The 27,500-nt window shown below is 49.7% G+C and overlaps 1 protein-coding gene across 4 annotated transcripts in view; it reads left to right on the top strand.

The window, feature by feature from the left end:
- Nucleotides 1-27,500, top strand: part of LOC143281105 (homeobox protein Meis1-like) — a 335,401-nt gene that overhangs the window by 252,768 nt on the left and 55,133 nt on the right. For all 4 annotated transcript variants that reach the window (XM_076586062.1, XM_076586065.1, XM_076586063.1 and 1 more), the window contains 2 exons: nt 6,114-6,259; nt 24,732-24,808. In XM_076586062.1, coding sequence (XP_076442177.1) covers nt 6,114-6,259; nt 24,732-24,808 — 223 coding nt within the window. The remainder of the gene's footprint in view (nt 1-6,113; nt 6,260-24,731; nt 24,809-27,500) is intronic.

Raw genomic sequence — 27,500 nt, forward strand, 5'->3', positions numbered from 1 at the left:
CAGTAGTACAGACGACTGTATAAACTCATCTGATCTCAGAAAGTACACTGTGTCTGCTCTCCGAATCAGAATCAATATCCCCAAACCGCAGGAGGTACAGGGTATGTTTGAAAATTCTCCTGGCTTTCTCCAGATGAGTTTTGTTTCCTTTGGCATTTCGTGGCGAGCTGATATTCCTTACAGCTGCTTGTCTCTTGTGGGGAGGAGGCGAAGGCGGCTTTCCTCCCCGTCTTGTCTGAGCCGTTTGGACCAGAAAAGTCCCGGGAATACCCTCCCCGGACCATTGGAGCATCAGCTACCTCGGCAGCAGCACGGGTGGCATAAATCCTGCGCAGAGAGCACGGATGATGGCGTGGCTGGCTCACTTCGAGGCTTTGTTTCTCTGTCAACGCCTAGAGCCGAGGAGTGGGTTTTGGTTGCCTGCTGGAGACACCGGCCTGAAGTGTTGGTGTTATTGATTAAACGCGAGAAAGAGAATACAGGGGTTCTAAAATCATGAAAATAGCAATAAGGAGCTTTCGCGTCTCATCGTCATTCGTTGCCCGAAGGTGAAATGGTCTTAGAAGTTTAACGAAGATAGGTAAATTGACGAGAGTTGGCCGCGCGTCGAAAATGAGTATGTTTGAGCGTTTGTTTTGTTTTTTTGTGTGTTTTTTTGTATTGTTTTGTTTTGTTTTGATTAACTCTTTACTCGCTTAGGGTTACATTTGAAAGGTTCCACTGGTCCGTGTTTAGGTTGCTTCTAAACTCGAACTGGATTGGGAAACAGGGTGGACGTCTTGCAGATGAGAGGAAAATCTAGTCGCACCTCTCTTCCAGTATTCTTTGTCTTCAGACCTTCGCAAGTGAAAACAGAAAAGCATCTTTGCCTTTTGAAGTATACGCCTTGGTATCAGGTAACCAGACGCTATCAAAGTAACACGAACAAGAGGGAATAAAATGTACAAAGTGTTGGTTGGCGTAAAGAGATAACAGAAGGAAACAAGTGTGAACTGAAACAGGGCAGTGTGCAGTGACAAGAAGTGATACAAATGTGAAACAAAACACAGCCTCCTGTCAAGGGAAGCATGTATGCTTCTCGCGACGCCAGTGCCTTGCGTAGAACAATAAATAACTGATGACGTAGGCCAAGGGCCATATTTATGTTCTGTCCAATGCTTGTAAGCTAATCCTGGTCTGATGTATTCCCCTCGATAAAGCTTCACCCGAGAGAGTCGTCTAAGACTGCCAGAAGATGGTGGGATACGGGGGGCTAAAAAGGAAATGATAGCAAAGCGTGGATGCTGGCGACGATGGTCACACACACGTGCGCACGCGCGCGCATACACACACACACACACACACACACACACACACACACACACAGGTGAGGAGAGGGAGGGAGAGAGGGTGGGGACGTTGTTGCAGACGGTGTGATGAATGAATATTTAAACTGGAGGTGACAGCCAGACCTAGCCCTGCCTGCTAAAAGGAAGTTAGCGACGGGCAGATAATGAATTTTATCTCCTGCTCACCCTGGCCGCAGTTGAGCCGCGAGCTCCAGGATAAAGGCTCTGTTGGCACTGGTCAGAGAAAGGCATCTTGTGAAATTTACAGTCTCTGTGCTCTTTGTCCTTGTCATGTTCACCCCCTCTATATGTAATGAAATGGGGGTATCGACCAGGGCATCATAAACTTCTGAGAAGTAATTATTTTATGTCTTGTTCACCAGTCTCTCCGTTCCTGTTGTATACTATGCATTGTTCCACGCGTTTCCATTTCGGTTCTTCTGTATGTTTCATGAGGTTTGGCTCCAGTGACATAAACCCTTTTTCTCTTTCTCTGTGTCTGTCTCTCTAAAATAATGACATCACTTTTTCTGTATGTGTGTGTGTATATATATATATATATATATATATATATGATAGTCAGTCGTGTCCGACTATGACAATCAGAACAGCAGAGGTGGCAACTGCTGTTCCGACTATTTAGGCTACAATTTGATTATAGTGGAGAGTGTCTTGCCCAAGTTTCATCCCCACTCTCTCGGCTAAGAGGGTTTTGGACAGTCGGCGTTGGGATGGTTCCCAAAGGCGAACTAGCCCAGTGTCTCTATCTCAGTAATTGTTGTCAACCGACAAACAAAAAAACCTTGACAATAGCAGTTACAGTTGCACACAAAATTTGTTGATAACACAATGTGTTTCCAGTAATGCTTGCATTTATTTAATCATTTTTAGACGATGGTATAAATATTGTCTCACGCCTCCTTCACTCAAGTTCAAGGTCGTTGTGATTCATTCATCTGTGTTTCTCTCTCTCTCTCTCTCTCTCTCTCTCTCTCTCTCTCTCTCTCTCTCTCTCTCACTGTGTGTGTGTGTGTGTATGTGCGTGTGTGTGTGTGTGTCACTTCTCCTTGTTTCCATCCCGATCCAAGCCTCCCATTTCCCACAGGAGTCTGTAAGTCGTGGAAGTAGACGTCAGGCTGATAGTTTGGAAGTTTTGGACGAAGTTTGTGAAAGTACTTAAATTGTCAGAGCAAAGGACCCTCCAGCGTCTTTATCGGGAGTGGGGCCCCTCTGCAGACGGAAGAGCGCACACACAGGATCCAGGTTGCGACCTCATGCACGGTATAATCGCGGAAGGGTCTCAGTGCCAGTCACGGGGTTGCGGGGCAAATATTTGGCCAGGTTCTTACCCTGACACCCGCTCCTCTGGAACCCTTTGCTACCTCGGCCCGGACGATCTGCTGGAGCATCTTCACGCGGCTCCTTGTCCACGATGGATTCGACGACCTGTCAGTCAGCGCGAGATGGAGATGATGCAAATTGCGTAAGACTGGAACTGTGGCCGCATTTAGTTCGCTTTGTTTCGTGTCGCCTCGGCGGCTAATGATGTGTATTCAAGCAGGGTCCGGGAGCCAGTGGAGAGGTGACGGAGGAGGGGTGTAATTGACAGCTGTGTAAAACGCACCGCCCTGGAGTGGCAGGTCTATCAGAAGGAAATGAAGTCACAGATTGCGAGAGCAGGGTAGAAATAGCCACTAGGAGATCTTCAACATGACAGTTCGCGCCTTGCCCGTGCTTGCAGTGCCATTGATTATTTGTTGTCTAGGGCTCGGCCTCGCTCCGGCATTGGCCTCCCCCCCTCGCCCCCGCCCCCTCTACCCCCTTCTTTCCCCTTCCTCCTTGCCGCCTACTTCTCGCCGGTCCGGCATCCACTATTGCAATTTCCTCTTAAGAAAATTAAGGAATCCGTCGAATGAACCCCGTTTTAAAGATGTGCTTAGATCCATCTGGGAATTTGCCTTTTGGATACAAAGAAAATGTGCGGGTCTGCTGGGGCCCGGCTAGATACATTCAGGGGAGATTATTCACTGCTGGGCTTTAATTCCAAGATGGTGGTCCCTCTCCGGGGTTGGTCTAATGCACTCGGGGCCTCGTGCTGGCCTTCCTAACTGATGCCGCTCCTGCCTTGCATCACTGCTAGCCAAGCAGCACGAGCCGATCTTTAGCAAAGGAGAATATTTGACCAAGAAATTTAATTTCTTCAACTGCCTCCTGGGGGAAAACCGGGGGAAGGAGGGGTAGGGGAGAGGGAGAGAGAGAAGGGGGAGAGAAGCGCGGTTGGAAATTTGTTGCAAGCTTCTATGGCTTTTGATTGTGGCTGGATAGGCTCGCTTTTCTGTTGGATTGTTTTCGCAATTTGCCTAAAGTAAATTTCCCATTTGTCCCGTTGCGGAAGGGGGGGGGGGGGTTTGGAGAGGGCTAGGAGGGGAGTGGGGCTGGGGGGCGCAGCTTGCTTCCAAGGGCAGGGCATTGAGTCGAGGAGGCCAGCGCCGCACTGATTACGTTTCGGTCTTGGCAATCCTGATTCATTTTGTCCCCACAATATCTGTTTGGGGTGGACCCTGAAGCACACGAGGGTCATAAAATGGCCCAGTTGGAGAGCTCTCTGGGCCTCTCTCCGATAAACTGCCTTTTCCCCTCAGGTCGTCTGCCAGTGTTTGGCTCGCCGTCATGCTCTGCTGGAGAGGCTGTTTCCACGGGCCTGGTCTTTTAGCCAAGTGGGGGAGGCTGACAGTCGGCACCATGGCATCGGGGACCTTGCTTCGTTGTTTTCCTCTTCCCATCTCTCTCTCTCTCTCTCTCTCTCTCCACCACACAATTCAGTTCGTTATCGGCACTTCCATTATTTTTTCATCACCGTCATTGTTAGGTTCGGAGCAGTATGGTGGTATGTAAGGGGTTGGATCCGCGTTGCACTGGTGTCGATTTGTACACAAGCCTCTAATATGATAATGTACCCAAATGATAAGGTCTGTCAAAGGCAGTTTTCATTTTTTTGGCTTCAGAAAGGAACTCAAGTGTAAGGAATTACAGAGTTCACTGACTGACTAGCGCGCCGCAACTGTTCTCTCTCCCGTCCCCACATTTTTCCCCTCAAGAATTTTGTCATGGACATAATATTGCCAATCCTCCCACGCCCTCTCTGGTTTTTGTCTTGTTCACCTTGCATTAAAGCATTCTTTGAGGCGCGAAACTGGAATTTCTCAGCGAATAGGCGACTGAGAACAGCAATGAATAATGGGGGAAAGAGACCTGCACCTCTGTACTTAGCTCGGGCCCAGCAAAGGCTGCTCCAACTGCGCACCACCAAAGCCCTAAGCCTAGCCGCTATAGAAGAGGAATTTAAACCTTAATAAACCTGCCAATTATCCCGTCAAAGTCAAAATAAAAGAAAAAGAAGGGGGGAAAAAAAAAAAAAGCCCACGTTACAACGCTGCGAACATATTTTCCCCTTTGCCAAGAAACTGTAGCGAGCAGAGCGCGCGCAAGACATGCATAAGTGCTTATCAAAAAGCGTCGTTATGCTAATTGAAGTTTGGCGCTGTCGGTATCGGGGGCTGGGGGGTGGGGGAGGTGGCAGCATGGCCACGGCCGACTAGCTCGCTAAATACTTATCACCAACCTTCCCCACCAACCGTGGCGCCCACGGAAGCCGGCAGGCCCCTCCATCACAAAAACACATGCCGTCGTGGTGAGGTGCTAGGAGGCCGCGCTCCGATTGAAATTGCAGAAGCGGTGGCGTCATCGTATGCCGGCATGCCCGAGTGTCGCTGGCAGGGGAGATGGTTTCTTAAAGAGTTTGCTTAGCACGGCGAGTGCACGTCGTTAGCAATTGTTCTGCACGTGTCTCGCCTCCGTAACGTCTTGGCCAGATCTGGGCCAGGGCTGTATATGTGTGTGCAAAAACCAGACTGGGGGCCCATTCTGCCTGTCTTTGTCTGCTTGCCTGCCTGCTTCTCTCTCTCTCTATCACACACACACACACACACACACACACACATACATACATACATATACACACACCCTCGTCTCTCTCACTCTTCCTCTCCTTCCCACCAGTTCTCAAGTTCCAGACACTATCTGAGATGTTATCAGATGGTCCCCTGGCAGGTTGTTCTGTTCTGACAGATTTCTGCTCGAGTTGGGGCTTACTGTCTGAGACCATGTACATAGACATGGAAAATACTCGGCTGTTATTTTTGTACACACAGCAAAGTACACGCTTGTCTGCCAAGGGAACCCGGAAAATACTGTGTTTTGTTCCGTGTGTTATCACCGCCACCCATCATTGTAGTAGTGGATGTGCGTCGTTCTGTACCAAGGAAAAATGCGAATTGCACATCACGATATTTTAGTGGTCTTCACAGGTTATCTGAAATGTGCAGGGTTTTGTCATTACAGTAGCTCAAAACGTGTCATTGTCATTCTAGAGACCAATTTCAAGATTAGTTATTATTGTTGACGACGATGAGGAGTGATAACGATGGTGGTTGTTGGTAGTCTTTGTGCTTGTGTGCAAAATTGCCTGCATGTTAGTAAACATTATCGTCTTTACAAATAACGGCACTGTTGTAAGCATTGAGGTGATAATGACATGAGCCTCATCGTGAACCTCATGAGTATTTGTGGTTGTCGTTTGTTTGTTTGTCTGTCTTTCTTTCGTGCCCCAGTTTTTCGTGGTGGCATATAATCTTTAATGTGTATCGCCATTATCTTCATTAATATTACTTCTTCTTTTTTTATACTGTATTATTCTTAATGGTGTATTATGATTTCGTGTTGCAGGAGACGGGTTGGACAACAGTGTAGGCTCAGGGGAGGGGACAGCGGACGAGGATGATGACCGCGGCAACAAGAGGAATAAGAAGCGCGGAATATTCCCCAAAGTGGCCACCAACATCATGCGGGCATGGCTCTTCCAGCATCTCTCGGTGAGTGGCCCCTGTGGATCTGATCATCACACACACACACACACACACACACACACACACACACACACACACACACATATTCACTCACTACAGATACATGGAGGTGTTTTTGTTGTTTTGTTTTTGTTTGTTTAAATTGAAGGAAGGCGAAAAAGATAACCATATCATGACATGCTAGGAATATGCATAACACACACACACACACACACACACACACACACACACACACACACACACACACACACACACACACACACACACTCACTCACTCACTCACTCATTCACTCACATACCCCTAGCCAGCCTAGAAACGCGTTTTCATTTCATAAAGTGGAAAATATAAATACTACACGAGGATTTTTCTGTCGAAACCTGTGTCTCCCGGTACTCTCTCGGAGGAACCAGACCTCGGACACACAATGAGCGGAGGCGGCTAGATTTAACTAACCCTCTCCATTGCTGATGGAATTTCCATGTGGAAAAATCTGGCCATTTGATTAGCTATCAAAATATTAGCTTTCCACTCGCCAGGTCTTCCTAAGGCTGGGCCAGAAATGAGATTTATTGTGGAAGCAGGACAGAGACGGGTGGGGGGAAAAGATACCATAAGAGAGAAGAAGCGTTGCCTGCCCCGCTGTGTATGATGGATGGCGGCAGGGAGGGCTAGCATGGCAGAAATCTGCGTTGAAGCTTCGACTGGCCGACCCCGCAGGCTGGGGCCTGACAGCTTTATGTCCAGGTCTGACCCCCAACCCCGGGCCCCCGAGCTCTGAAAACCACACTTGGCCGAGCAACCCATCTGTTATGACAGCGAAATTATGCTACACTCGCCCCGGAATTGATCCGGACTTCACCAGTGCAAAATCCACACACGTTGCCGCGCTCATCTCCAGGACTGCTAATAGAAAACGCTGCACCGTGGATGATATAACGGCTCCACAGTCGCAGAGGTGGAGAGAAGAGAGGGGGGAGGGGGCTTGTGGGTGTGTGTGTGGGGGGGGGGAATGTGGATGGAGAGAGACGTGGCTGAGGCTGGTGGCGTCTGAATAAACTCCAAGAGTTAATACTGCTTTATTGCAGAAGGTACAGCACGGGCCTGAGCACCGTTTTAATTTCATTCTCATGTCAGGTCTTCCCAACGTCCTGCCGAAGCCCACAGCACGGGCTGAATTTGGAGAGGGTCCGTGGACTGAGAAGTTTAGGGGGGGTGGGGTGGGGTGGGGGGGGGGGGGGGGGGCAGCAACAGTGGTGCAAGAGCCGTGGCGGCAGATTGCTGTGCTTTTTATTTGCTGCCTTTTCTGTCAAAAGTGCTATTGGTGTCCCTCCCCAAACTGGTGTCCAATCGTGCCGCGCTTCTGTTTGTGGATGTATTCCACAAACTCCCCTCCCGCAATCTTCGCTCTCATTTCCCGGGCTCCTTTTTAGCCTTTCTTCCGCATCTATTGAAATTTTCTTCCCTCTCTTCCCCCCCTTTTTTTCTTTCTTTTTAGGCGCTTCTCCATTTCTTCTCCAATCCCCAGGATGTGACTTTGTTTTGAGGTCGGAGTTGATATTTTCTATTAACATTCATGACTTGGAGCCGGGGACCCGATTTGCACAGGGAGGCCGGGGCCGGGGGACAATCCTTGCCGGCGATCCCTTCGCCCACAGCTCAGGGGCCGGAGTGATGAAAGCAGGGATTGGAGTGATACCGGGCAGGCGCGAAAAGCTCGATAATGTTGTACCTCGGGTAGGTGCACGAATTAGGGGGCGAATTAAAAGCCTTCAACAGTTAATGAGAAATGGCCGCGTGATTGACAGGCGAGGGAGGCAGGGCAGGGGACCGTGTTGGTTTTGAGGCCTTATCGCCCACGTTGGACGCGCTCAAAGGCTTAAGTCTGGACAGCTCGGGGGATGGCGCGAGGCGAGATAGCAAAAGAGCAATGAGGGTTGGGGGGACGAGGGGGGGACTTGACGGGCGGGGCAGGCGCCTGCGTTGGCAGGAACTTCTCTGGAACCATTTGCAGGCCCCGGGAACAGTTTGGTCTGCCTGATTATTCCAGACATGATCCGCGTTTGATGGACCAAGGGCAGACAGCGAAGGGCTGCCAGCGATGCTTTGAATGCTTGTCGCTTTTTTTTTTCTCTCGCTCTTTTTCTGATGCAGTCGTTTTCTAGTTTTCTTCCCTTTCTCGAGTTCACAGTTTGGCTGTTGTGTTGGAGGAGGGGGTTGGTGAGAGACAGAGATTGTGCTAGAGAGAGAGAGAGAGAGAGAGAGAGAGAGATGGTGTGTACAGCTCTCCTGTGCGTGTATGTTTGTGTGTGCGTGCGTGCGTGCGTGCGTGCGTGCGCGCGCGCGTGTGTGTGTGGATTTGTCACTAGTAGATCTGACACTGGGCTTGATCGTCCTTGCTCCTGTTTTCCAACATATTTCATAGACTGCCAAGAAATGTTTAGAGTATTGATTTTCCCCTGACGTTTTTGTCATTTCCCCCCAAACCTCAAAACATTGTGCATGTGAAGATTGATTTGAAGATCTGTTTTCTATGAACTACACTACTGTGCAAGCAGTTGCCCCACTTGATCGGTTTGCGTTGACCACTTTCTCAATAACCCATTAGGGTTCGGGTTTGTTCTCTCCCCCCCCCCCTCCCCCATGTATTTCTCATCAGCTTATACTTCGTGGAAAGACTGGGAAGGACATTAAAGCTTTGGTCCAAACACCTATTTTAAAGTAGCAAGGAATGAATTTTGGACAGTTAAAGAAGAAAAACCCACTGACATGACCTCGTTGTTTTGTCGTGTTTCGCCATCGGTTTCATGACGGTGCAGGTTTGTTTTGTTTTTGTAGACAGCAAGGAAGACTGACGCGTTAGCGTTATTTCTGTCGTCAGTGTCATTCATCAATATCCCTCCCTGGCGACTTGCACTTACAGATCTTCCTTCATCCGGCACCCTCACCCTCCCCTCTGGTGGAATTCCCCCATTGTCTTTTCCTCCCGTCACAGCCCCTCCTCCCTACCCTCCTCCTCCACCGTCCTCCTCCTCCTCCACCCTCTTTGTGTCTTCAGCACATCACGCCGTCTTTGCAGTCTGGCGGGAGTTCCCTGGAGATGGTCGAAAGCTTGAGCTTATAGCCCAGGACCGTCTGTAGCGTTCACAGTCCATTAAAGTGTTCATGCTTTCTCTGACAGTTACTGGGCCTGTCAGCCTAGCTGACGTGGGAAACACTACCGGATTAATCCAACACAACCAAACGAGGCCAGAAAGCAAGAAAAGAGAGAGGAGGAGAAACAACCACAAAAAAAGGTAGATGGGGAAATAAAAGCCTTTGGAGAAAAGGGCTAACTAGCCGGAGATGAAGGGAAGGGTCTGATGAGAGGAATCGAACGTGTCTGGCAAAAAGTAGCTTGTGGAGCCGTGGACTGGGACTCATGGGCCAGGGAGACGGAGCCTAAACCTCTTAGAGGAAGACGTGGGATTACTTACGTGGAAACAGACTGTGTAAAACCTCAGGGGAGGGCTTCTGTGATAGTGACTTTCTTGGTATACAGTCCCTTCTCTTTTCTTTTCTTTTTTTTTCTTTTTTTTTAAATTTTGTTCGCTCTCTCGCTCTCTTCACACTTTTTTCCCCCTTTCTCCTTTAAGCTCAGACCCAAACAGAACTCTTTGTCAGAATCGATTTGGCAAGGGCGTAGTAGATGCGATGACCACGTTTCAACAAGTTTTAATTTCTGAGGTAAATATGCGTTATCCATTCATTCTGCGGCGAGGCTGGGCCCCCGCAACGTCTTTGTGCGATTTCCGTGCAGCGTTATGAAGAAAAGGGCAAACGCAATACAGCTGTCAACCATCTGATCCTCCCCCTAACCCGTTTTCTTACGGCGTGCGGAGGGGCTGATGCCACTGATACATTTCATCTTTAATACCTTTCATTTATGCGTCACTGGCTCCACTGGCTGCGCCATTTGTTTTTCGTTTCACCAGGTTCTTGAGTGTGTGTGTGGAAATTCGACATGGCCGCCCCTTCCCCCTTCCACCCTCTACCCATCCCCCCAAGAAGCCGAATCCGCGCTAATGCCAGCTGTCAATCAAAGTTAGAATCTGTTTCACCACTGATCAAGTTCGTTTTGAAAGTTGAAATGTTCGCAGAAGCGTGCGTGATTAGAGAACAAAGTTGGGCTATTTTACAGTGGAGGAGCTTCGCTTTCCGTCGTTATTGCCACCGACTGATGCGAAAGAAATCACGCGCAAACCTCCCGATGCCGGACTTTTTATTTTTCCCTGTCCGGCCATGATCAAAGAAAGAAATGTAAATTATGATTTTGTTATTTTTGATCTTTTCGGTGTCTCGTTTCATAATCCCTGTCCACATTGTTGGGCAAATTACACTTTTCCTGTTTTTCTTTGCTTTCTGAAATGTTGCCCTGTTCTCGAGGTGAGGCGGGAGAAGGGGGGGGGGGACTTAAAGGAATCTTTGTTTTGTTGTCACGGATCGATCACTTCCGTTTTGTGTGAAGAGTTTTGAAGATTAGAGAATGTTGGATTCTCTTATTCCTCCCTCTTCTTCCAATCCCCTTCATTTCACTGTCTCCCTGTGTTTGCCCTGAGTTTGTCCTTTCACAGACTCTCTCTCTCTCTCTCTCTCTCTCTCTCTCTCTCTCTCCTCACACACACACACACACACACACACACACACACACACACACACAAACATCAACCCACAAAAAACTACCCACATGCATTGCAGACCCGACATGACAGCTCAGTCAACCCCTGAAGATGTCTCTTAAGGGCGATACTACGATTGAAACATTTAAACAAACACGCCAAACAGATGGACTGACTCGCACAGTGACCTTTTTTTCAGGATACTTTAAATGATGATTTCACGGTGTACTTAGACCGCAGTGTTGTAGTTCGTAAACTATTTCCGAAGAACACCTTTCTCCTGCGGATGTCTCCGATGCTCACTCCCCGCTCCTTTCACACCTCTCCGCCCAACTTCTAAGTTGTTCTTGGAAAGATCACTGTGGGGGAAACACGTTGACGCACGTGCCGGGGATGGTGCCGGTGAAGGGGGGGTGGGGAGAGATGGGGGGGGAGCAAAGAGTGAAGAAGAGGTGGGGAGGGGCGGACACGTGTCTGACTTATCACAATACATGTGTGTTTACCCACTGTCACCTCGCCGTTATCACGGCACGACTCAGTGCTCACCACGGCGGAGGGCAACACCAACACTGGTGCATGCCGACGTGTCCAGTGCGTCAGTGACACGGAAAAAGAACTTACAACAAAAGTACGGTACATGCCTCTGGCCTGCAGGGGAGAGAGAGGGGAACAACAACACAAAGGTGAGAGAGGAGGGAGGGTGGGCGGGCAGCCCGTCAGTGGGGCATGTCGTGATTGGAAGGTGTCGCCGAACCCAGTGGGTGGCGGGAGATCCGATCGGAAGGCTGACCGAGCTGTCAATCAGTTTCGCTTGACTTCCCGCTGGCCTGCAGTTGATTCTGCCACCCCCTCCCCCTTCCCCTCGGCCTCCTCCCCCTTTTGCGCTTGGCCAGCTGCAGTGTACTGGGCAGGCCTGTCGCTTCGTTGCCCATCGATTTTTTTTTTAAAGGTGGCCGGATTGCGAGCCAAGGTATTGGTCTAAGTACGACTGCCCACGCTACATCGACGCAAGTGGTTTGAATTTTCCGAAGGGGTAAACACGTGACGAACTTGGTTACCTACGTAATAGCTAGCGTGATTTGCGATTGTAGGCAAAGAGTTTAGTTGGCAGCTGCGTCAGGTTTAGAGAACTCTGTGAATTAATGGATATGATTTTATATCACGACTTCACTCTGTGATTAAAAGGATGTGATTTTATATCACCGACTTTACGGTTTTTAATGAATGGAGAATGATAGAGCAGGGGTTAGGGACGCAACCAATCACAATCACAATCGAGACATATTCCCCCATTCGGTCTCTTTCGCGCGCTTTCTTTTTTCTACCCTTTCTCCACACACCCACACCCACACACAAGCATACATGCAACGAATATGCATGCATCTTACCGATCATTTGAAACGCGACCACTCTCATTGAACACACAACCAAACCGCAGCTGGGCCTGCACATGACGTGTTGCAAAGCCCCGGGGATTGAACCTGAATCAACACTAGGGGAAAACAGATGTGGACACGTTATATCTTACGGTTGTTATTATCCTTCCACTAGCTTTGATATTGTAATTAAATATTTACCGGGCCAGACGGGCCGGAGCCCGCCGGCGCACAATACATACAACTCCCATCGGATAGGACCGACTCCACGCGTGCACGGCTCTCTTCCCTCTCTCTGGGCAGACCCAGTTTTCCCTGCGTGTTGGCCATTGCACGCTCCATCAGCCATGCACGTCAGGGCAAGGGGAGATAGGGGGCGTGGGGGTGGGAGGGAGGGAGGAGGAGGGGGAGGAGGGTCGTCCTAGACCCTGTAAGCTGAAAGGTGCAGCGTGATTGAACAGCCAATCAAGCGCGTGAGAAAATGACACGTCACGCCTCATTACCTCGCGCAGGTACGGCAGCGTCTGACTGGCGCGGCCTGCAGCGACCTCTTCCCCTCCATCCTCCTGCCCACCATCCCCCACTCCCTTCACCCCCCTCCACGCCCCCTGTTGTTTGTTGTTGCTTTTTCAGGTCATCACACGCAAACACCCACATAACATTACATACTTACGTATGTGCAGGTATGTTGTACGGGTGATGGAGCTGTTCGTCAGTTAGCTTGCATACGTACTGGACTTTTTCATACAGTGTTACTGCGCGCACATATTGGGAACTTGTCTGAGCAGACTTACCCTCGCTCGTTTTCATATGCCGCATGTAGCACTCTCCACTTCATCCCTCCTCTCCCTCTCCCTCCCTCCCTCCCTCCCTCTCTCTCTCTCTCTCTCACTCTCTCTCTCTCTCTATCTATATATATATATATAGCTCTCTCATACACATACACATACACACACATTCGCAGACGTAAATGGAGGAATGAGTGTACTCCTCCTTTCCCTTGTTGTCCTGGCAGTGTTTCACTAGGCAGTACCAAATGCCCAACACCAGTGGTGGGAGGCACGGGTTTCAAACCCAAATACCTCCCGTGTCTTCGTCAGTGCGCGTGGTAATCCCGGAGGACAGGGGTGTGGATCACACGGTGCCAGAGTGAGGGTGGCTGTGGGTTGCCTTGTTCGCGCTCCTTTGTCCTCAGATAACACCTTTACCGCGACACAATATGTGCCAAAAACGACCGACGCCACAAACTTAATCATAAGGACGATCTCTTGTCTCTTTCAGGTAAAGGACGCTATGGTTTGCTTTGAGTTAGGGCGAACAGGGTTGGCTAATTGGAGACGAGAACGTAGTCTGTCGCTAGACGTTGTAGTCTTTGAAAGCCACGGTGTTTTCTGTTTCAGTGTTGTTTTTTTCTCATCGCGTGAACATGTTGATTGTTATCAACAAAAAGAATGTTTCCGTGTTGGTTGCTCTGCCACCCGGTTTGCATTCGGATAGTACCCAGCAGTAGTGACTGGAATTTGTGTGCCTTCAGCTGCTGTTTGATACAGAAATGTTAATGCTTGTACCGGAAATATTCGTGGCCTTAACGTTTCTACCAATATACGAACAGGAATTCAACAGGTGCAGTATCTGTTCCCTGTTCCGGTCTAAGTGAACGAATCAGAGATTATCTACCGTCAAAGGTACTTTCGGAATCGTACTTTATAAACGTTTGTATTTGTCGCATACTGTCCACGCCAAGAGTACATATTTTCGTTGTCACCCCGCTGCTTCTCTCAAAGTCTCCCCACTGTCGGTGGGAGGGGGTTGGAACAGCAGCACAACGCTTTTGTCAGGTTGTCTCATCGAACAACAGCCCGCCCAGAAGAGGCGGCCAGTAAAGGGAGTACCGTTAACCTAGTCCCCTCCTTAGCCAAACATGTCAAAAGGAAGAAAGAAGTCCCCGAACGGAAGTAGTGGAGCCGGCAATGGGCACAGGTGGGTTGAAGGACTCCCCAGTGACCGCCCCCTCCCCGACCTGCCGCTGTCTGTTAGTCTACCTGTCAAAGAGATAATGACAATGAGCATCAACCCCCATTGCAATCGGCCGTCCAGGGCAGTTGATGACCCGCTCGTGCCAACAAAGCGTGGGGGAGGGAGAGGGAGCCTCGGGGGCCGTGATTGATTGGCTGGTCATCAAAGTGTCCATCTACCCAGCATAAACACGGCCACAATGGACAGCCCCGAGCTGTGAAGTGACGGCCAGCCTCACACAGCGGCCTGACCCACCAGGGACCGGCCCTACAAACTTCTCCAGAAAAAAGGAGACGCCCACTATACCGACGGCCAGTGAGGAGGAAGCAAAAGACCGGCCTTTGAGAGGGAGGTGGGGGTTAGTGCATTTGTTTGTTTGCATCTGTCATGTCAAGAGAAGGCGGCGTTTTTATCTACCTCCTGGGGGCAAGGAAAACGGACCGACGTGTTGCATTGTTAACCGTTTGGCCCCTCAACTGAGGCAAGACAAGAGTCTGTTTGGCTGTGGGGCATCTGACACCTCCAACAGCTCTGCCCCCTATCGTCCGCCTCTCTCGGCACGGCCTCAGTATCCCGCGTCGCGTCCCGTCTGTACACTAGATGACGACATCGGTAATGAAGGGTAAACAATGCCGCTGTCTTTTGGGACACCCTCGTCAATGGAAATCAGTGCTCTTCAGACCGACGTCAACCCCGGTCCATTAAGGCATCAGACATAAAGAGACCTGGGTGTCGGGGGGTGAAAAGGGCTCAGGGACTAGGGTGTCGACACACTTAATGTCCAAGGAAGTACCGTTAGCTGCCTTCGAGAAATAAACAGGACAGAGTGGTTGGCAGCGCCATGTTTGCCATCACTGATTGTGATTCTGTGCCTGAGCCTGTTCAGGTGCTTTGTTGCACAGGCTGTCAAGTTCCGTTGTTAGCGACCCCGTTCAGTGGCCGCCTTTCTGGGTTTTTATTTTGAGTATAAATGTGTCAGTTCAGTGTTGTCCTTCCGATGCAGTCTACGTTTCGATTATTTGACTTTCCAGGCGATGGTCAGGTGTTTCTCGGATTATTGTTAAAATATCTATATCGGATCATGAATTTATATGACATTGCCTGCATATTATGTTCGTAACGACAGTAAAAACACCAGCACCGATATGTTGATCCTAAAACTAACTGTATATTAGTACGGATACAATGATCATTAAAGAAAAAAAAACTATCAGCCATGACAGCACAAAAACACAACACATGGTTTAGATGACAGCACGATTTTATACAAACAAAGACTTGTTTAAAACACTGTCCATTATATATTATTTGATCACATTACAACTCATTGAATTGAATAATGTAACTATGCTCTCAGTCATGCGATGGTATTTGCTCTCAGCTAGACAAGGAAAAAAACAAGAAAAAAGAAGAAGAAAAACGACAACGGAAACCCGTCTCGATGTCTCTCACTCCAATCACTGTGGTGCAAACCAGCCGCCAGCAGACAGGGAGAAGAGTTCCCCTGTGATGAAGGAGCCGGCACGTGGTGATGGTCTGGCCGGCTGCGGCGTTTGCCAGTGAAGCGGCGCCACCTCGGCCTTTCAGCAGACTCCCATCAGCAGCAACGCGAGCATCAACAGCCCACATGTGCAAGCCTGCTTGGGGCTCACAGGTGTGGGGGGAGAGAGAGGGTGGTGGGGCAAACAATGAGCGCTTATCCTATCACTGTCCCCCCCTCTTGCAGTGCCAACCCAAAATAAATGTCAGCCTAGTCGGCCGGCTGGCCTGGGGCAGAGTGTACTGTTGAATTTCCCCCCTGCGTCCTGTCAATGGGCCCAAGTACCTCCAGGAATGCCCCACTGCCGCTGATAAAGTCTGGAAGCAGCCTCCGAGACCGCAGCGGCCGAGAACTGGCAGAGATAGTCTTGAGTCCCTGTTGCTTTGCATGCTGAGAGCAAGGTCAAAACACCGTCTGTTAAGACTACCAGAGACCGAAGTTTTACTGGTTGGGTGTATGGATCAAATATTTCCAAGTTTATAACAGAAACATACTCTACTTGAAGGAATGTTTGTTTTGTTGTTGTTTTTTTAGATTCTTTCCGAACAGCAGTTTTTGTGTTAACTATTTCTCTCCGTGTTTTATCAAAGATTATAGTTTCTAAAAGACTGGGAGGATTTTGGAACAACTGATGTCAAAGTAAAACGCATAACGTGCATTTAAGGATTAGATAAAATCAAATCCACAGTAATGATGGCTGATTTATGACCTTAATATACATAAAAAGGAAGAAGAAAAAAGATGAAACATGTGCACACACACACACAAAAAAAGAGATGCATTTTGTTATTCCATCGTCTTTGAAAAAAAAAGGGATACTGATTTGCTGTTGGATTGGGGGAGTTCACTGCCCGAAACAGACCAAATATAGACACGAATAATACACACAATTAGCTTGTTCTATGAAGGGGAATGTTAACAACGGGCCGACAAGTATCATCAAATCCCAAAGCCTAATTCCTGGCTAGCTGAGAGTGCGGGGGCCTGGAGACTGCTCTGAAGGAACTGGTTCCTTCAGCCACTGACAGGAAAATAGTGGAAGAGGTTCCGTAAGCTCCGGGGGATAAAAACGCTGGGGAGGAATTGGCCCCATTGAGCTAATTCCGGGCCACCGTTTGGGCTGTTTCCCCTTCATGCTCGCAGAGAAAGCAAGCAACTCAAAGAGGGAATCGTTATTAGCTCAAATAGAACTAATTTTATGCGGTGGAGAATCCCAAACCCGACACCCCCCTCCAGCACAGTGAAAGTGGAGACGAGAAGAGACCAGGCAGAGACAGAACCTGAAGCGTGCCAGCAACAAAATTGCGTTGCTGTGTTTAATCCGCGAAAGACACTAATAAGAAAGCGGGCGGGTTACGTTTCTCCCATGGAAGTCGCCCCCGCATCTGCAACACTTCACACGGATGATACACACACGACGCGCAAGCGTTCCTCAAGGTCGGGCTGACCTGCATTAAAACCCTCTTCATCACCATAAGAAAATCCATGCCTCTTGTTTCCGCCGCATATTTGTCACTGATCAAAAGGATGTCGTCTGGGGAAGGACAATCTTTGCCCCCCGATGCCGGTAACGAGGCCTGGTGGTGACTTTCAAAGCAGGCGGAATTAAACCCGAACCGACGAAACTGCGCCCATTTCCAAACCTTTTCGCGACAGTCGCTCTCTGGCCGCCAGAAGAGGGACGGGCTGTGATGATATATGAATAGGAAAATATGGAAAAGAGAAACAGAGACGTAGCCGCTGACAGATCTTGCCCAGTTTACCGATAGGGACGTAGGTCTTGACAGCAAATGAATTGGAAATGGAGGCGGCCCTGCTCGGCGGATGCAAACTGGGTGAGGGATTGTGGGTAATGACACGCTGGGGTCACGTGATAACGCCGCCCAGACGGAGGGAGACGTGAGGGCCGACGGTGGGTTCCTTGTTCCTCGCTTCTCGCTCAGCGCTCGTTTGGAATAACTTTCACTGGCAATGTGGTCTTTGTTGTTGTTGGGAGGAGGTCTTTTTTCGTTGTTTTGTGTGTGTGTGTGTGCGTGCGCGTGTGTGTGTGTGTTTGTGCGCGCGCGCGCGTGTGTGTGTGGTGTTTTTTGTTTTGTTTTGTTTTTCCGGTCTTCCTCTGCCGGTTTCCTTCATTTGTATCTTGAGAGACCGTCACGTCGTTGTGTATAGGAACCTGTGAATTGGATCCTGTGGATTGGATCTTCTGTGTTTGTGTGCGTGTGTATGTGTGTACACAGTGATGTAAAGTCATACAAAATTGTGTTTAAATGCACAACTTTTTCTCTTTTTTCATGGTTTTACAAAAGTTTCATTCATACGTCGTTTCACATTTATCTGTGCTGTCTCGTGCAGCTCAGCTATTTTGCGTGATAAGTGAACTGATTTTTTTTCTCTCAGGGTAAAAGGATCAAAGCCATAAAAATTGTAGTCAGAGAGGAAAAAGATTCATGATAAAAACAGTGGAGATATCATAGAGACTATATGGCTTATTATTTCAACTTTGTGTTGTGGAGCTTCTTTTTGGCTGCGATCCTCACAGACAGACGTGCGCGGCCGCGCGCTCACACACACACACACACACACACACACACACACACACACAGGCCAACACTCCCAACAAAAAGCTTACGCAGACGCCCACGTACTAAGGACATGTACTTGTGAACTTCAACAGCGGAATTTGGACATGACCAATGCGCGATCTTACGGTTTGTCGTTTTCATTGTCATCATTGTAATCTGCCGTCGGCTTTTTCTCCCTTCAGTGCCCGGCTCTTCCCATGCTCTCTCCCTCCCTCCCCCCCCCCCCCCCCCCCCTCCCCCCTCTCTCTCTCTCTCTCCGAATAAATTATTAAAAAAAAATTCTTGATCACATTGTCTGTTTATGAGGTTAGCTGCTCAGACCTCCACCACAACACCCACCGTCTCCTCCGCTCCTTCTCTCTCTCACTCCCCCCTCTCCGCCTCTCTCTCTCCGCTCTCCTCCCTTCTCTCTCTCTCTCTCTCGTCTTCAGTTTTTCGGGGGCGGGGGCTAATTATGTTTACCACTTTACCCAGTCGGTACCCACGCCGATGGTAAGGCTGCAGACACGGGGGGAAAAAACGCCGGGAAACACACACACACACACACACACACACACACACACACACACACACACGCACGCACGCACGCACGCACGCACGCACGCACAAAAAAGACCAAAAAACAAAGACAGACAGACAGACGAAGAAGACAAAAGAAGAGGAGAAACAGAAAGCTAGGTTGGGAAAGAAGTTGGAGGGGTGGGAGGTAGATGGAGGAAACAGCTAGCAAGGAGGTGGGTAAAGGGGATGGGGTGTGGTAGAGGGTTAGTTGGAAAGGGAGTTGAGGGAGGCAGATGGGGGAGGGGAGGGGAGGAAGAAGAGATGGGGAATGGGGGGAGGACAGTGCAAGGAGGGTGCGGCCGGGGCGAAAGTAAATTGTGAAAACAGCATTTATTTACCGGGCTCACAGGGCGGTGACAGGTCTTTGATGGAGCTAATAAGGCAGAGGGGCTTTGGCGGTCATTACGGCGCTGCGCTATTATGGGATGACCCCAAAATAATAGCCAGGCCTACTAAGGCTTCATCTTCTTGTCTTCGGGCTCCGGCGACCTGGGCCAGGGCTGGGGAAAGAGGCGGCCAAATGGACTTGTGGGAAGGGAGGGGGATGAGTTTAGGGGAGGAAGATCGTGGAGGAGAAAATGACTGGGGGAGAGGATGGGGTGGGGAGGGATCGGAGAAGCGGTCAACTGCGTGCAGGATTCTCTGTGTGTATGTGGTGCAGGACGGACAGACAGACGTTTGGGTTAGTGACAGACAAGAAGGAAAGTCACAGTATGTACAGTACAGGAGACATTTCAACGTCCAGTTATTTCCCAGTGTGTCTTTTTGGAGGGACTAAGGGCATCGAGACATTCTTCCCCTGCCCGTCTCTCTCCCTTGTTCTCTGTCTCTGTGCCCCAACATCCATGAAAAGCAGTCAGAATCTGGATGTGTTGCGTTAAATGAGTTGGAGAGGCTAAAGAACAATACACTTCGTGATTCCCGTGTGTGTGTAATATATTGGTGTGCTTTGGATACCACATAAAGAGCGCAGAGATGCATAAAGTGGATTCCACGATTCCATGTAAATTAGAAATCTTCACCACGGTTTTACCTCCAGACATTTTTTTGAATAGGATGATGATGGTGGTAAATCGTGCCATAGAGGAGGAAGAATATCGATAAGATAGAGAAGAACGTAAGTGACAGAATTTCCTAGCGGACAGGGAAGCAAAAGAACCAAAAAATGTTTGTTTAATCTCATGGACATTTTTTCCCCGTTAACAGGGAGTGTGTATGGTGGGTGGGGGTGGGGGGAGTCAGAATGATTGTCAGCTTCAAGCCCAGAATGGAGAAGTTTTCATCTTAACTTCTGGAACACCACCTCCATATTCAACAACGCTTTTCACTCCATACACCCACTCCTCTCACCCCCACATTCTTCTTTATTTGCTTCTGTCTTCAATTAAAATTGGTTTTGTATGAGAATGATTTCCCTTTTGCTGTTGGGTTTCTACCCCCCACCCCTTACCCCCTTCCCCCCCTCTCTCTCTCTCCGTCCGTCCCCCCCCCCTCCCGTGTGTGTGTGGGGTGGGGGGGTGGCCTGGGGGGGAGGGGGGGGGGATGGCGGGGGCTCCCTCGCGCCCATTTTGAAATGCAACTGCACTTGTAAGAGATTATATGCGGTCCCTTGGACGTTGTACTTGTATGTCGCCGCTAATCTCCCCTGGCATGCCCATCCATAAAGTCCCCACACCGCTACCGTCCCCTCACCCCCATCCCTCACCCCACAACCCTTTTCCGTTCCTCCACCCCACTCTCCCCACAACCCTCCCCACCATCCTAGGGGAAAAAAAAGAAAGACAGAAAGAAAAAGAAAAGGCAAACTTTCATCTTTTGTGTGGCGGGCATGGGTCCCCTGAGGACAGTTAGACTTCTTCTTGCTCCTTCCCCGCGTTGATGAAAGACGCTGGCGGGTGTCCAGGGGATTCTAGCGCTGGCCACATCCCCCAGATCCCCCCCACCCACCTCACCCCACCACCCCGTCCCTCCCTCCCCGCCACCACGACTTCACGACCGTGTCCCGATGAATCAAAGACGGCGCCCGCGCGCTCCTCGGCCCCTAGATTTATCACGGGGAAAAGCGCCCGTTATCATAGATTTGCAACCCGGGTTTTCGGCGGCCGTGTGTATTTGTGGAACCAATTGGAATCTCGTGAAGGTCTCTGCGAGCTCCCTTTATTCAACCAAAAAAAAAAAAAAAAAAGAGGGGGGGGGGGGGGGGGGGAGAAAACGAAGGATAGAAAAAAAAACAAAACCAGAAGAAGGAAGGCACAAGAAGCAGCAGCAGCAACTCAATGGTCGCCTAGAGAGTTTACGGAGCCGCTAGTAGATTTTTTTTTTTTTTTAATGTTTTTTTCTTTCTTTTGCTGGAGGGGAGGGGGCTGCCTGGGGGAGGGGGTGCGGTTGTTGGGGTTGGGAGTATTGTTGCGAATGGAAAATCCAAATCCACATGGGTCTCTTCCAAAACACTAGCCTGCTCGTCGAAGACGCCTAGAGTTTCGATCCCAGACAATACTATATTCCTCTTCGTCTTTTATTTTTTTTGTCTTTTTTTTTTCTTCTTCTTCTTCTTCTTCTGCTTTTTTTCTCTCCTCTCTCTCTTTCTTTCTTTTTTGTTCTTTTAATCCATAAGGACTTGGAGGGGAAAGTGGAGGAGAGGAGGAGGCAGGGGTGTGAGGGTTGACAAATGACGAAGGGGGCTGGGAGGGCGGGCACACCTGACCCCCAGGTCGGAGCCGTCCGAGGTAGGGAGGGTATTGTTTTGATGCCGACAATCGTGCTAATGGCAGAGATGGAAAATTCCGCCTGACATTTCGCTCCTTGCAGTTGGGGTTCCCGGCCAGCCCGGGCCGCTGCGCTTCCTGTGTGCGGTGCGGAATTGGGTAATCACGGGGCCCGGCTCGGGGCTGCAAAGTGGCGGCTGACCTTTCTCTCTCTCCATCACAAACTGGTTAATAAGCCTCTCTGCCGGCCCCGAGTGCCTCCCCCCGCCCCGGCCTGACATTTACTTAATCAGTTTACGCTAGTATTAACCAAAATCACTAATGCTGGCATCCCTGTTTATGGCTTGGTTCGGAACTTTGGGAGAGTTGATTACCCCTCCGCTTCCCCCGACCCCCATACCCTACGCCACCACCCCTCTCCTCTTCCTATACAGGGCTGCCAAGCGCTTTTTTTTCTTTTTTGGGTTTTTTTTTTTTTTTTTTACTCCTCTTCCCTATAAAGTCGGGAAGGGGAGGAGGGGTTGGTAGGGGGGGGACATGACCAGACGATATGATGTTGAGGGTCGAGAGGGTAGGGGATGGAGAGGTGGTAGTCTTATACAAAGCCAGACGATACAGACGATAGTCTTGGAAGACTTCAGGTCCAGGGGGATGTGGTTTGATAGTGATAAGGCCGTGGAGATAGCAGCAGTGGGGCCCTAGGAGGGCTCAGGGATGCGGGGAAAAGGGGTCACTCGCTGTTGTCTGTCCTTTGGCCTTGCCCCCGGTCTCCCGTCCAACATTCCTCCCGTTCTGGTCCCGTTAAGTAGGGCACCGTGTGATGTGTGTTCCCCTTTCTGAGGATGAAACGGATTTCTACAGAAAAAAATGGAACTTGACCATTTTCACGAACAGCTTCAAAAGTTAACAAGCTTGAGGCAGTGATGGGGATCAGGTGAAAACGTGCATCCATGATCATTATCTTCATAGTCCTCTTTGTCTCCCCTCATACCCACACTTATTCACTGGCGCGCACAGGCACACACGCATACGTGCGCGAGCGTACACACACACACACACACACACACACACACACACACACACACACACATCAACCAGCGTATTACGGCTTGCATTACGCAGTTCAGGTCGCCGCCACATCATCCGAATCGTCGGACAAATTATTTCCCCGTCAGGCCCCAACGATCAGAGTGGATCGGTCCGATCGTGTGACTTGTAAGCTACTGCACAACCCCAGACAACCGTCAGCCAGTGAAAGGTTTTGGGGGAGAGGGAGAACCACGTGACTTTGGTGGACGATGTCGCCGGCGGTTCCGTGCGGCGTGATTGGATACCACTGGCGCGTGCTGTATCAAGCAGCTAATTGTTCCGTGTGTTAATCACCGCTCCAACCTGTAATTCAGGGCTGGTTTCGCGTTACCACGCGTCCTGCCGGACCCCCTGCTGTCAAACAAAAGTTCAGAGAAAGCTTGGGATTTCTTCTGGGTTTTTTGGTTTTTCCCTCCTTTCATAATCAACGTTCAGGCTTGTTCTGTACATGATATGCCGTGTGGAGATTGGAACTAGAGTTTTCCTGCTAGACTGGTGGGTTATGTCACCTAAATATCACACATATCACCGGTGTTTATGACATCTGCTGAATAAGTTTTAGACAGAAAACGGTGACGTTCAGTCTGGTTGTGTAGGAACACCTTTACAGGTTTGATCGATTCACATGCTTTTAATTTGTTTGATCAGAGTAAGGGAGGTGGTGGGTGGGGGGCGGGGGGAGAGAGAGAGAGAGAGAGAGATCTTGGGTACGCAGATAAGGAATCCAGGTTACAAGTCAAACGATTTTTTTTTTTGTTTTTTTTTTTTTGTTTGTTTGTTTTTTTGTTTCACTTTACTTCTTTTTTGTAAGGGAATTGGCAGTATAGTTGAGATCAGGCGAAACTGTGTCTCCGGGGAGAGGGCGCTAATTGCACGCCTGGTCCCTTCTCGTCGCCCGCCTGACGGAGAGAAAGGAAGTCAAGGGGTCCTGCTTCATCAATCAGATGACCCTCACTGACCCGTAATTAAGAGACAGAAGGACAGAGTGACTCTTGGTGCGGGGCTGGTCAGTGCTACCATCGGTCAGTGTCTGATGGGTGGGAAGGGGGATGGATAGAACTGGAGAAGAGAGGGGGAGGGAGGTAAGTCTGGGACAGAGAAGGGATGAGGAGAGGTTCAACAGAGAAGCGTGTGTGTGTGTGTGTGTGTGTGTGTGTGTGTGGAAGAGGTAATGAAGGGGAGGTGTGGGCTTCTGCAAGAATGAGTGAAGAGTGTCAATCAATTAGAGAAGAATTCAAGGGGGGGTGGGAGGGGTTATGATACCTGAAGAAGTGGACGAGTGAGGGAGGGGACACCAACCTTTCACAGAGAGAAATAGCGGGGATGGGGGAGGAGGGGGTGCAGAAACATCTGGGGCTGGGTAGAAAACCAGAAGAGGTCCTGATGAGGATGCCTTGCCAAAGTCTCCTGGCCTCGGATGTGGAGGTCACCGGGAGGTTAGGTTCGTTTAGGTACAGCCTTGTGCCTTGTTCGTGCCTGTGGACAAGGCAGGGGAGGGAGGGATGGGGGCTGTAGTCATTGACCTACATACACTACATCTTTGTGGGTTCAGTGCATACAGAACACGAGAAACTAGCTGACAGTGGACTATGGACTTGAATAATAACGTAGGGTCTGTGTTCGTTTGTATGTTCCGGTTTGTGTTTTTCGTGTGTAACTTTTGAGTGCGTGCTTTCATTATTTTGTGCAATGAACAAAAATGAAAGCTTCCACTTTCCCATCTTTAAGTGGCTAGTGTCTGTCACTTGACACACCAAATGACTGGTCAGTGTTCTGTCCACATTCGAATACTGCTTTTGTGAAAGATATTGTTTTGATTCTGTAACCGATGACAGAAAGATCATACCGTGATGTCTGTGTGTATGTGTGGAGGTTGGGGGGCGGCGCATGGTGCCAATGTGCACGTGGTTCGCAAATCTTATTAATTTATTTTTCTGTTTGTGTGTGTTGCAGCATCCGTACCCCTCGGAAGAACAGAAAAAGCAGCTAGCTCAGGATACAGGCCTTACTATTCTTCAAGTCAACAACTGGTAAGTACTGACTGTGATGACAGCAGCTGTCTTTTCCTGCCTGTTTTCTGTACTGTTCGTCTTTAAAACGTTCGATGTTGATGGTGACGGCCATTTACTTGGAGTTTTTTGTGTTTTGGTTTTTTGTTTAACAGATAGGTTGGTTGGTTGATGGTTGCATATGTGATTGTGTCTGTTCGTCTGCGTGTGTCTGTCCGTTTTTGTTTTTCTTTTTCCTGGAGTGTTTTTGTTGAAACGCTGTTTGTTATTCTGTCTGTCGGTTCGATTTGTGTGTGTGTGTATGTGTGTTTGCCGCTGCTATTTTCTCTTGTCAGCTCTATGTTTTTCATACGTCCGTCCGCCCCGCCCCTCTTCTCGGTGATCTTTTACAAGCTATTACTTTCAACCGCTGAGATTATGATTTCTGGAGTATATGATTGCTGTATCCCTCCCCCGCCCCCCAGTTCCACCCCCTCCCCCCATCTCCATCTCCCAGTCACCACCTCCGCTATTTCCTTACTCACCCCCCTCCCCATTCACTACATGTTCGTTCTGCTCAATGACTGTGGAGATTTCCATATGCGTGGGCTGTTATAGGACGTACCCCCATTTTCGTTGGTCCCCCTACTCCTCCAGCCTCCGTCATTGGTGTGAGCTGGCAGGCGGGGGTGAGCAGTGGCTGTGTGGCTGTCAGAGTGAGTGTTTGGGTGAATGTCAACATGGGTGTCACCGTGAAGTGTTTCACACTAACTAGGCTGACCTCTGGCCGCCAGTGCTGCTGCTGCTGCTGCTGTTGCTTGTTCCGTCGGTCTTGTAACGTCCATGTTGTTATTATCCGGTTGGGGGGTGGGGGGGGGGGGGGGAGGGATGACGAGAGTCCAGCATGATGATACTGATGCTAGGTGGGTGTGGGATCAGGGGAAGGGGGTGATGTGTGTGATATGTCAGTATTTGGGACTGTGTGTATCGGCCTCTGGCTTCCGTTTGTCACTGTGGGCTAGCCGTTGTTTGAATCGGTAGGGGGTCGGGGTAGGTAGGGGTGGGGGTGCCGTTTTGGCCGTGGATACGTGTATGTCTGATGCGTCCGTGCTTACAGAGATGTACAATTATTTATATCCCTGTTCTGCGAGCTTCTGTGTAGCTTCTCCTTTCGTATCTCCCTTCTATTCCCCCCCCCCCCCCCCCCTCCTCTCTCTCTCTCTCTCTCTCTCTCTTTATATATATATATATATATATATATATATATATCTGCCCCCCCTCTCTTCTCCACCATCTCTCTCCCTCCCTCGCTCTCTCTCTCTTTTTGCCCCCTCTTCTCCACCCTCTCTCTCTCTCTCTCTCTCTCTCTCTCAGCCCCCAAACACTGACCTGGCCCAAACAGGGAGACAAGGAAGAGACAAAGAAAGCCGATCAGGACACATAATAGGGATGACAATGATTGCGAAATCGTCTTGTGATATTGTTGTTCAGGCGGAGGAGGGGTGGGGGGGGGGAGAGGTTAGCAAGGAGGGTGGGGGTGGTGCGGAGTGGTTGTGGGTGCACGACAGAAGGAAGGAGAAGGGCGAGGACTTGATTTCTTGGGGAGGGGCAGAGGGAACCAGGTCAGGCGGCATGGCACCGCCATCTTCCTGCATCTCCTCCTCCTCCTTGTCGTCGTCCTCATCGTCACCAGCCTTCTCCTTCTCCTCGTTCTTCTTCTCCTTCACACTGTAGTAGTTCTGCTTCCCTCGCCCTCGTGGCCCCAATCGCTTTGGCCCCGGATTTTTTTTATGAATTTTTTTTTTTAAGATGGGGTGTGGGTCAGAGTGAGGGTCCATTGTCTTCCAGCTTAGCCATGCGCGATTCCAGGGTCCACCCCCTCACCCCACCCTCTTCTAGCCATCATCCCTCCCCCACCACCCCCCTCTGAAGAAAGACCGGAGCTGTCAAGGCTCCCCGATCCATAGCCGATGTGAAGAGGTTTGGGTCCAAGCTCCTTGTCCCCCCCTTCTCACAGGACCTGTCACATCAAGGCCTGTTGGGCTCCTTGCCCTGGTTTTTTCCTTTCCTTCTTTTTCCTTCTCTCCTTCTTCTTTTCTTTTCTTTCTTTTTTTTTCTTTCTTTTTTTCGCCTTGGCGTGACAGTTCTGTTTGTGGGGAGGTGGGTGGGTGTGGTGTGGAGAGGGAAGTGGATGCATGGTGTGTGTGTGTGTGTGTGTGTGTGTGTGTGTGCACGCAGAAGGGGTGGGGTGGGGGGGGATGGGCGGTTGTTGGATGCGTGCGCGTTTGTTCAGTTTGGTGTGTTGGGTTATGTCGTGTAGGGGTGGGTGGAGGGAGATGTGTGTGTTTGTGTGTGCGCATGTTTTCATTTTATGTAGTTTGATCTTCTTCTTCTCTCTCTCATTCTCTCTCTCTCTCTCTCTCTCTCTCTCTCTGATCAACAAGAACGTCTGTGGGACATATTGATGATGTCATTTAATGAGAGTTGGGCCCCTTTTGTGCGTCTGTGCCTGCCTTTCATCCTTGAATTTAGAAATCCTGAAATGAGAGATTCATCTGATTAATTTTGAAGGGGAGGGGGGGTGGATGTGGAATGTGATGTACTCTCTCTCTCTCTCTCTCTCTCTCTCTCTCTCTCTCTCTCTCTCTCCACTCATCCCAGCCACTTGCACGTTCCCACAACCGTAATCCTCTCATACTTCACAACCTCCACCTTCACCCCTCCCCCCCCCCCT

This window comes from Babylonia areolata, chromosome 4, assembly GCF_041734735.1.
Source record: "Babylonia areolata isolate BAREFJ2019XMU chromosome 4, ASM4173473v1, whole genome shotgun sequence".
Lineage (NCBI taxonomy): Eukaryota > Metazoa > Mollusca > Gastropoda > Neogastropoda > Buccinidae > Babylonia > Babylonia areolata.